The sequence below is a fragment of the Xiphophorus couchianus genome, chromosome 8, assembly GCF_001444195.1.
Source record: "Xiphophorus couchianus chromosome 8, X_couchianus-1.0, whole genome shotgun sequence".
In the NCBI taxonomy this organism is placed as follows: Eukaryota; Metazoa; Chordata; class Actinopteri; order Cyprinodontiformes; family Poeciliidae; genus Xiphophorus; species Xiphophorus couchianus.
In genome coordinates this window covers 3,307,778-3,319,575 of record NC_040235.1, presented here as the reverse complement: position 1 = coordinate 3,319,575, position 11,798 = coordinate 3,307,778, and the positions used below count along the sequence as shown (strand labels likewise).

Here is an 11,798-nt window from a genome sequence, read left to right as displayed (position 1 = left end):
CTCAGAATTCTGACTTTAATCTCAGAATTCTGACTTTAAACTCAGAATTCTGACTTTAATCTTACAACAATACACCAATGTGGAAAACTCGCAACGAGACAGCTACATGTCCTACAAAGTAATTTGTACATCTCAGCAAGACTCACGTTGTTTGAGCTCTTTCGACCGAAATGGAAACAATAACAGCGACCAACTTCAATAAATTATTCTTTTTTTTTTTTAACTATCATTTCCCACAGTACCTAAACGCACCATGACACTCCTGTCGTCACGCGGTCAATGACATCACGCAAACCGTAAGTGACGCAGAGGGTTCAAAACACGTTATAAACGTAACCGGCTTTTTCTGAGCTTCATCTTCACCACACCAAGTTGCAGCCGTCCAGAAAGAACTACTGTCATCCCCCGGGTTGCTATAGAAACAGTTGTCTTTAATTTGTCCATGGTTTCACTCTCTTCAGGATCTGTTAGTGGCTGATGAAGGTAGTTAGCACCGCTAGCATAGCTGGTGAACTTTCATCATCATCTCTGCTCAGTGACTGAGGTTCAACTTTAACCAGCTTGCGGGAGGCACCTCGGTAGGAAAAGCTGACTCAGACTCGGGCGCTGGAGCTTAACTTCAAAATAAATGTACATAAATATATTGTTTTCTCATAGCAGTGTGCTAGCCGTTAAAACCGTTCCAGTTGGAACAGCCAGGCTCACTTCCTTGTGCCGTGTTCGAGGTCATTCTGTAGCCCCATCTAAAGCAGCTGTTTCCGGGATACAAAACATGAAGAGCCTCCCGTACTTCTGCCGAGGAGAGGTCGTTCAAGGATTTGGAAGAGGAAGCAAAGAACTCGGAATTCCCACGGGTGAGGCAAGAAACGGGCACCAAACTATGAGGTTACCAGTTAGATAATATGATACATAACTGTCTACGTAAATAACGTAAAGTCTATGGTAACAGATTCTTTACTGATTCTCGGAATTATGCAGAGGCTGGAACGTAACGTAACAAGTCCAGCTAAGTGGTTTGGTACGTCACCGGATCAGCAATTTATGCTTTACGTGAGCGTTATTCGCAACAATCATTATGAATTTGTACGTAAACGGAGCTAATCTTTTTACGTAGGTATGTGAGTTGCGTAACGGAACTTGACTGATGCTAAGAGCGCAGCTGTTGACTCAGTATGTCCGTGTGATTCTGTCCACAATGTGAAGTCGTGTTTTATGTAACCTGACATAAATAGAGGAATTGAGCAGCCGGACACAGATCAATACAGGAGAAATAAAGAAATGTATATGGAGATCCTCGGGTTGGTAGCAAAGGCACTTTTCTTCTTATAACTTTTACTTTATCCATTTTATCTGTTGGAGCTATTTATTCTTTATTTCTTTATGCATTTGAATTTTGTTAGTTTATTTTTACATTTCTAGTTTTTGTATTATTTGCAGGTTAATAATTGTCAATTCTATTTATCTTTTGTTTTTATTATTTGTTCTTATTTATTTGTTTTCTAAAGACAGGAAGTGAGGTGGATCAATCCACTTTCTATAAGTGTAGGGGCCTGGTAAAGACAAGCAGGCATTTGGGTTTGGGCAGAAGTAGACAGGAGCAACAAAGGAAAGTTTGAACTTTTCAGTGTTTTGCTGAAAAGGAAAATAAAAGCAACCAAGATAATCAACAAGTTTGGACATTAAACTTCTTGTGCCTGCGTGAAGAATCTGGACCCCAGTACCTCATAGTGGCGGATGGAACTTTTTATTGGATGTTTGGTTTGACAAACAATCGCCACTACATTATCCATCGTGTCCATTTTTATCAGGAGTGAATAATGCCAGCGAACCAAACAAGTGTGCATTGTTTCAAAACATGATTCAGAATTTAACAATAGTCACCAAATAATATGGCCATACAAAATACTTGCAGCTAAAATGTGTTAAATATCAAATGTAAAAATTAATTAACATTACAGAGGTAGTACTCTTGAATACATCGTTAATTGAAGAAACTAAAAAATCATCCCTTTTATGTGTAAGTATATTCAGTAACATAACGTGTGAATGTTTTTATTGTTAAATAATAAGCCAGTTCAGATTTTGTGAAAAGTAATTTTCCAAACTTTCTCCAACAGAGATGAACTTTTTGGTTTCACAAACGAAGCAGGTTTAATCTACCAAAATAAACCTTTTTAAAAGAGTCTAATTAGATAGTCTTCTGTTTTTGAAACACTTCAGATAACCTAGTTAATAGAACTTGGATGTAATTACACAACAAAATGATTCAAATTCAGATGTGCTGTGTGACATGCCTATTTATTTGTTTTATCTGGTGCTGCATTGTCAAGGTCAGAATAAATCCTCTAAAGTAAATAAATCTAAGCAGAGTCTAAGCAGAGTTGCAAATATTGTCTTTTTTGATCAGCTTTAGTTTTATCATATAAAAAGGGGGGGAAAAAACATGATATAATAAATCAGTTGTTCCCTTCTAAAAATAACCAATTCAGTCACTTACAACTTAGAGCAGGGGTGGGCAACTCCAGGCCTCGAGGGCCGGACTCCTGCAACTTTTAGATGCATCTCCACTTCAACACACCTGAGTCAAATAATGAGGTCATTAGCAGGACTCTGGAGAACCTGACTGCACTTGGGAGGTGATTCAGCTGCTGGATTCAAGTGTGTTGGACCAGGGAGACTTGCAAGAGTTGCAGGACACCGGCCCTCGAGGACCAGGATTGCCCACCCCTGACTTAGAGCATTTATCGTCTTGCTTACCTCTGCCTCTTTCTTTACTTTTGCCTGGTTTTTTGGTTTTTATTCCTCTTTTCTCCTTCTGTCTCTTATGTTGGGATTTACAGCCAACTTCCCGGATTCGGTGGTGGACAATCTTCCAGCAGACATCAGCACAGGAATCTATTATGGCTGGGCATGTATCGGGAATGGTGACGTTCACAAAATGGTGATGAGCATCGGCTGGAACCCGTATTACAAAAACACAAAGAAGTCCATGGTAAGGGCAAGTTGGGTGGCTTTCATTTCAGTCATAAAACTCATCCTCACTTTAAACCTGTTTGGTTGGCTGATGGTATTTGTAATCTCTTCCGTTGACACCTTTAATCGTCCCTGGGTGACAAGATCTGAAAAGTTATCTGAACAGAAACTAAAGCCCTGTGCTATGCATTTGACCTAACATGGCTTCAGGAAATAAAGTTACTCAAGTTTTTGCATTGAATTGGACAGATATGTGTTCACGGCATCACACACCTGCTTGTATCAGGGTCGTTTTGCTCTGCTAAAAGGAAAACTCCAGATGGAATTGTGATTAATTGAGCATTTCAATACATTTTGGCAAATTATCTGCTTTTGAAATTCATGTACATGTGTTTGGGGTTCTAGGAGACGCACATCATTCACAAATTCAAAGAAGACTTTTATGGACAGACTCTGAGTGTCGTTCTGGTGAGCTACATCCGCTCAGAGAAGAGCTTTCCCTCACTCGGTATGCTGTCATCTGTGTTTTCGAAACTGGAATATGAAAGTCATATTCATGCATTTGTACTTTAGTGAAAGAAACAAATCAAAGTGCCAGCAACACAGTTTCTTCCCTTTTCTTGTGCTATTTATCTCCTGACGCACAAACTGCCTTTTTGTCCTTGCTGACAGAGGATCTCATAGCGGCCATCAACAGTGACATCGAGGAGGCCAAGGTTCAGCTGGAGCTCCCGGAGCACAGCAACTGAAAGAAGACAACTTCTTCACCAGCACGACCAACTCGTCTCCGGTCTCTTCCTCGTCCGCTGCATCCACGTCTCAGAGCATCATCAATGGTCACTGATGGCTGGCAGAGAGGGCAGCGCTTTGTGCCCTGAGTACGTTTCTGTTTACATGTACAGCCTTATTATAAAATCTGTCAGTTGTCACATAAACAGTCAACCTCTGTGTCTTTTCACGTGGTTCTGTGTTAAAACGCTATTTTCTGGCATCAGTTGTTAAACTGCACACAGCCTGAACTGTATATATTCTTGCAATATTATCTGGACCTTCTGTATATTTTGAATCTTTTAGTAGAGAGGACAAATAAAAGTCACTGATCAGATGTTTTTTTTTTTTTAAATTAAATGAACCATAAACGTAAAAAAAAGATAACTCATTATCTTCATATACCTAAGTCAGCATTGCAGCATCATTGTCCATAAAAGATAATATTGCGTAGTTCATCACCATCAAAACTATAATTAAGTTGCAACTTATGTAACCTTCATGATGAGTTTTACTATTTCATGCTGCCAACACCGTCTGCTGCAGTGTTTCTGTTGGAGAAACACTGCAGAAACTGTTTCTATCTGTCTGAAATCCTACATTTAACCAGATTTGGTCGAAGCAGAATACACAAAGACGTTTTAAGAAGTTATACCACATACCACTGCAGGATTTGAATTTGTTGATGCTTGATATCAAGGTCTTGGTTTTATCAGCCAAGGTGATGAACGATTTGGGGAAAAACACTAAGCTTGAATGACTAAGCATTTTTTTCCCCCTTTTTATTAGTTATAGTCAAGCATTTTTGAATGATTAGACTAAAAAATGTTATGTATTTAATGTGTATATACAGCAAAAGCCTTACAAGTTTATGAACATGATTTATTTTTATATAATCGTATGTGAAAGTTGGAAACAGACAAACTATTGCCCTTTAAAAAATATTCAGTTTTTGTGAATGTGTTAAAAGCCCTTGAAGGAGTATTTTCTTTTTACTGTTTTTTTTAAATTTGAGATAACAGGAAACTGTGGATGTGAAGTTTTTACATTCTCTGTAAAGCCTGTTGTAATTGCTGGAAACCTGCATCTGTAATTTTGTAGGTCTATTTAATTCATTAAAGCCTTTCTGAGGCCTGAAATTATTATCCTGTGTCATAAATGTTGTCGTCTTGCATTATAAAATATGATGTACTAACCAAAGGCACTTGGTTTCTTTTAATTATTGCTTTTAAATTAATTTTGTTTTAATCAGAGTCCAATATTTAATTAAAGTTATCTAAGTGTCTTGACATTTATCTCAGAAATTGAGAAAGAAACACGTTTATCATCTCATCTGTTGCAGCAATTTTCTGGAGTTCCCACAAGAAGTAGGGTTAGTAAGACAGATTGAAAGGCTCAAAAACATAATGCAATAGATTACTTGTTTCCTTCTAAAAAAAATTTTGCAAATTCAGCCACTTACAACCTATAAAATTTATCTTCTTGCTTACTTTTGCCTGTTTCTTTGGTTTTTTCCTCTTTTCTCCTTCTGTCTCTTATGTTGGGATTTACAGCCAACTTCCTGGATTCGGTGGTGGACAATCTTCCAGCAGACATCAGCACAGGAATCTATTATGGCTGGGTGTTTACCAAATGGTGATGAGTATCTGCTGTAACCCGTACTACAAAAAGACAAGAAGTACATTTGGTTAGTTGAAGTTGGGTGGCTTTTATTTCAGTCATAAAATTCATCCTCACTTTAATCATGTTTGGTTTTGCCAGCCAATCGAACAGGTTTAGTGTCTTTTACAACCGAACCACAGCTTTTAGAAACCGGTTTCTTCAGTTGAAACTATTAATGTTCCCTTGGGTACAAGATGTACTCATAGTTTAGGGACGTCGCATTTCTCACAGTAAACAAGAACAAATCAAAAACCCTGAGCTGCACAGTTGACCTGGAACATGGCTCCAGGTTATTTTTCTATGTCTGAATTGAGTTGGGCAGATACAGTATGTGTTTGTACCATCACACATGGAGATCAAAGAAACATGAAAACTATTTAATTTGACTTCTGAAAATGATTTCTTATTTTAAAGATGAAATATAAATGTTATTTTTGATCTGTCTGTCTATTCTTTCTATCTATCTATCTATCTATCTATCTATCTGTCTGTCTGTCTGTCTGTCTGTCTGTCTGTCTATTGTATTATATTTATTTATCTTTGTGGCATATATTCTGTGAGGCTAATAAAGAACAATCTTCGTCATCAGGCTGGTTCTAACTTGCCTGCCTGATGAAGAAGAACAAGCTGATTAATGTGATGAATGACTTTTGGAAAAAAACACAAAGTTTGAATGACCAAGCATTGTTTCCTTTTTATTAGTTATAGTCAAACAGTTGTTGATGATTAGACTGTATCTGGTGTGTGCTTAAAGCAAAAGCCTTATGTTTATGAACATACATTTCTTTTACATAATCGTATTTCAATCTGGAGAGACTCAGACGGAGATAAGAAGACAATTAGAAGAGTTTATTGACAAACAGAATTTAAAGTCTTTGGCGCTCGGGCCCCGGCTGAGGATAACGGTTATCGCAGCGTTAGCGATAGGCTTCAGATGAGCATCCCCGATGCTGTTAGGAACGTCATCCCCCAGGGCCCGGCACTGGTGGTGGAGGTTGAAGGAGGGTGCGGGCCTCAGGACCGGGCGAATGGAGGAGAAGGGGTGGTGGGTTGAGCTCGGCTGGAGAGCGAAGGACGCCATGAATGAAGGTCCTTATCAGCTGGGACTTGGTCGATGATTGGACGTAACGTGGCTTGGTCCAGCGTTGATAGGTCGACGATTGTGGGCAGGTCGCTTCAATTAACGGTCCCGGTGGGGATGAAAGAGTCTTCCAGTTTGAATTTGCGCCTAGGCTTCATATCAAAGTTGTACAACAGATATACTATTTCCCATTTAGAAATATTTCAGTTTTCTTTTTACTGTGTTCTTCTTACTTCAGAAAATATGACAGATTAAGCAAAAGCGCATGATTGCTTTTTATTATTGTTTTTATATTGTTTTAATCGCGGTTGAACATTTGATTTAATTAATGTAATTTATTCATTTATTTAATTTATGTCTATCATATCATCTGTTGTAGCAATTTTCTTGAGTTCCTGCAAGAAGTAGGGCTACTGAATCAGACTGAAAGGCTCAATCCTTTCTGTTTCTGTTTTAATTTCCCGTCATGCTGTCATTAATTGCTAGTGGTGACTGGCATGTCTTAAAATGCAACTAAATAATAGGGGAGTGACGTATGAAAAGAAAAACTGTAACTGTGGGGAAAAAAAATCTTCCAGCTACAGCTTTAGTTATTTGTCAGTCAGTTTACGTTGTAGCCTAAACAAACCAGGGAAAAGGTTTAAATAGCCTTTAAAAGATCCAAACATCTCAGGGTCACATGCCAGACTGCACCTCAGAGGGAATTTTACTTTAAATTTTTAGTCACAGCTAAATAAAAGCTGAGCTGCATTGTTACAGCTAAAAGCAGATGGAGCTGCTTGCTATCACACTTGATTTTCAGAACTTTGACTTTAGTCCGACTTCCCTGCTCACAGAGCCAGTAGCCCAACAGCTTTCTACTGGGGCAGCTGGTTTCTCTGCTTATAGTAGAGAAACCATATCAACCAGATCACATATACTTAATCTTTGATACAACCTTCATCCTTTCTTTCTCTCCCCATCTCCTGTCTTATTACTGAATATTTAAATATATGTAAAATATAAGACCGAGGAAAAAAAACAACTTTATTCACCCACAACAAAATACATTTCTTTACTGAGCTCTGGACTTAACTTTTCTTAAAACATCCAACCAAACAAGAAGTCTCTGTAATCTTCTAAGCATTTATTCATAACTTAAAACAGTTTACATGCAGTTTGACCCTGCAGGGAGGTTGTCTGGTATCTCAAATGATATTCACAAAGACATTTAAGAAGCTACATCTGACTGACAAAGCTACTTATGACTTATTGACACACACTTGTATAACACACCTTGATCTAGCTTAATGTGGTGCAGTTTCTTATATTCTTCTTGAATATGTTTCCTGATTTACTGTGTGTAAAACTACCAAGCAATCTGAGTCCTGAGCTGGAAAATAACACTGCATGTTAGCAGAAAATGTTGTGAACAGTGAGGATTAGTGGTTAACTTCAAGTTGAAGTTTTAATATAGTTAATGGGACTTTTGAACATTTATTTGTGCACCGCCTGATAAATAACCGTGTAAATGTCACAGCAGCGAGGAGAACCCTACTGAGGCAACACTGTGTCAGCTTTGTATCTTACAAAGAAGAACCAGGGCATCACACGATGCTTCCTTACAGCTGAGACTAACATTGAAAAAAAAAATCCACATTAATTTGAGAAGCAATAAATCTATATATTCTATATATATTCCTTTATTGATCAGGTAAACCCCGTTGAGATCTAGATCTCATTTTCAAGAGGGACCTGGGCAAAAAATTTGCAATACATAACAACATAACAATCTAATGAAAACAGGGATACTTGTACAAAAACTAACCCCAAAAGTAAAAACATAGGGCTGGACATGGGTCAGAATGACTGAATATTTATAATTTTGTGGGGGAACCAGCAGCAGGCTGGTGACTACAAAAAGCCTAAGACTCCTGGGCAACTTGCTGAGACACATTTACTCACATTAGTTGCAGTGTATGTTTATATTGGACCCTGAATGGATAAGGTTAAGGTTAAGGTAATTTTATTTATATAGCAGATTTTCAGCAACAAGGCAATAGAAAGTGCTTTACAGGAATTAAAAGGAAATACAAACAAAATAACAAACCAAAGGAAAGAGCAAAAGAAGAAAAATAATCTATTGTTGATCTAAAGCATGTAAACTAGATATTCCTATGTAGGGTTGGTAGATAAGTATAAGTAAGTATAATCTGGTCTAATTCCTTTTCTGGTTTGGAAGAATAGGAGTCTAAAACGTAGTTGCTAAGGTAGTTTTTTCTGGATTGTAAGTTTGTTCTAATCCCTGTTCTGGGTTGCTAGATAAGTCTTAGTAAGTATTTTTTTGGACTTCCTATGTATGCTCTAAATCTGTAAAAGTAATGAGTAGTCCACAGTTTCTAAGTAATAATAAAAACTAAATGTTCCTGTTCTGGAAGATTTATTTCTGGATTCTAAATTCCTTCTAATTTCTTTTCTGGGTTGCAATAATAGGAGTATCTCTGCATAAAAATCTAAAAATTAATCTAATATTGGTCTAAATAGTGAGTACTCCACAGTTTCTAACAAAATAAAATAAAAAGAGGAAATGACACATTAGGGCACATGGCAACATTCAGACAAAACAAAGACATGAGTGAAGGCGGTGACATCACAGGGCCATGAAACCACGTTGCTCAGCCTCTCAGCAAAGTCCGATAAGATGTTGTTATCAAGGAATGATGTCCTTGGGAGCGCTCATCTCCACAGCTGCATGGATAACAGGAGGGGATGAGATGGGAAGGAGCATTATGTTTACATATCTTCAAAGAGATTGGAAATGTGCAGCCCTTCCAAGGCAACACAGGAAAAGCCAATTCAGATACAGAATGTCTTAGGTTGGGTAGATTATAAATTTCAATCTTCCCTAAAGTCTCTCCGATACATCTCAGTTCCCAATTATCCAAATTAGTTTGGTCGTTCCTCTGAGCCGAAACTAGCAACTTCTGCAAGATTGATTCCATTCCGTAGTGAGTTTTAGAGTCCTCAGCTGGGCTGCGAGTCTCAGCAAGACTCGCATCCAACTTGTGTCTCTGTCCACACCAACAGTCTGAGTGTTCGCTAGTTCGGCCAAGTCCATCACAAATTTGTCGATAAGCCAGGTATCCGCAAGCTCCAAACAGTAGAAATCCTGTTATCATGAATAAATCCATGGTGTATCCCGCTGGGTGTGTCCAAGAGGGCTCTCCTGTGCCCAGTCTTCTCGTCGAGAAAATTTGATCAATTGCATAAGATAAAAATCCACAGAAGAAATTTGTATTCCTTAAAAAATAAACCTAAACCGTTAATGCTAATGTTTTTCTTAGGAAAAAAGAGGAAATAGGAAAAACCAACATATTTTATTAGTTATGACTGTTGTTATGTACAATTTAGTTTCTGTTACCATGGAGCTGCCATCACCATTTACGTCCAGCTTGGTGTTATCACAGGAAACAAGTCTGACAGACGAGTGAATCCCACCGTCTCTCTACTGTCACACTAACTAGTCACAACCTGAAAATTTAAAATGAAGGCCCAGACTTATAGGGATCACATGTAAGCAAAAAACGTAAAAATACAAACATGACAGGAAACATGTCGAAGAAACCTCTGAATTTTAAAGACAAAAATTACACTTTTAGTCATCATCTTTCAATAAATAGAAAGATATTACCCTGCTTCAACCATAAAATGTGCTAATAATCTTAGTTAAGATCACAGAGAAAAATCATTTGACTTAATTACATTGATGTATCGGTTAAGGCACTTAAACAAGAAACATATTCACAAACATAATCATAAGCAAAATCTACCACTTTAAAATAAGACAGCCCTCACAAATAATTCTTTAATTGTGTCATTAATTAGGTTGTTAAAGCTTCATAAATAATTAATAAGCTATTATAAATGAGACTTCTCATAGACTCATAGAATAATTATTTAGCAAGGCACTTTCCACCTTTATTGTCTGTCATTTTTAAAAATAATACACAATAATTCTCTATTAATTACTTCCTGTTCAATGCACTCATCTACTGCTGGCCACCACAATAAACTTTTTCCCCATCACTTTTTTAAAAATCTTCAGAGCTACTAATAACTTGCAGTGTGTACCAGTAATGGTTATTGCTTTACAAGACTGAATATTTAAATTAAGCCCTTAACATCCCATTTTTTTGTCTCCCAGTCTGTTTCTTCTTTTATTTGTTTCATGTGATTTTCTAATAAAAAATGCTCTCATCAGGATCCATCGATTTGTATTACCAAAAAACTATAAACATTATGCCTTTCATCTTAACTACATTTACTTTAGGACTGATGAAGGGAGAAAAAAATAAAATTGGTCAATAACAAATGAGACTTCCTACTAGAGAATTGTGAGCGGAGGTTGATTAGCTAAAATATTTAGCTAAAATATTTAGCTAATCAAATTGTTAGTAAACACACAAGTCCAAATGCGTTTTTGTTTATCAAGTATTATCTACAGTCAGCCAGATTGTCTAGACTTCCGGCCTTATAGAAAGACAGACTGCTGTCAAAACAGAAAATGTCACAAGGAAAAGAAAAGATAAACAGATGTTAGCAAGTCATGTCGGCTTGATTACATCGGCTGATCATTTGTATTCATAAGCTGATCATAAGCTTGGCGCTCTCCGTCTTTCCCATTCGGTCCACTTGATGACAAAACGACAAAAAACCAGACTGGATAAAGTTAAACGGTTTACTTCAGAAACAAAAACGGTACAAATGTTACTTTTCCACAAAATAATAAAAAGTAAAAAATTTCTGAAGAAATTTAACCGGGGCCTGCCAAAGTGTGCCCGTCGGTTTGGGCCCGGCGTTGTCATGCTAGAAATTAGCATCAATGCTAAAGAACGCTGCAACGTAATCAATAGCATGTGGAGAATCACAGGAACGTTAAGTAAGGTGGACGTGCACCATTCAGTATGATTAAAAATTTTGTCAAGGCTTTTATTTTGGAATTTTTGTTAAACTTCATTTCAAAGGGCCAAACTAATCCCATGTGTAATAGTCATTGGGTTAAATTAGTTATATAATGCTCAAAACACAAGTAGTTGATGTAAAAATATTAAAGGCTTTTATTTTGAAATTTTTGTTAAGCTTCATTTCAAAGCGCCAATCTAATCCTATGTGTATCAGTGCTTTGGATAAAAAAGTCACATAATGCCCAAAAGAGCAAATACCTGATCTAAAATTTGTCAAGGCTTTTAATTTGAAATTTTCAGTATGCTTCATTTGAAAGGGCCAAACTAATACCATGTATAACAGTCATTGGATAAAATCAGTTATATAATGC

General features: G+C 37.2%; 1 protein-coding gene across 1 annotated transcript; it reads left to right on the top strand.

Moving 5' to 3' along the window:
* Positions 1-288: 288 nt before the first annotated feature.
* LOC114149667 (riboflavin kinase-like) lies at positions 289-3,823 on the top strand. The gene is made up of 4 exons (XM_028025698.1): positions 289-854; positions 2,841-2,992; positions 3,379-3,481; positions 3,646-3,823. Exons 1-4 carry the CDS (start codon positions 629-631, stop codon positions 3,720-3,722), a joined length of 558 nt encoding a protein of 185 aa, XP_027881499.1. The 5' UTR covers positions 289-628; the 3' UTR covers positions 3,723-3,823.
* Positions 3,824-11,798: the final 7,975 nt, after the last annotated feature.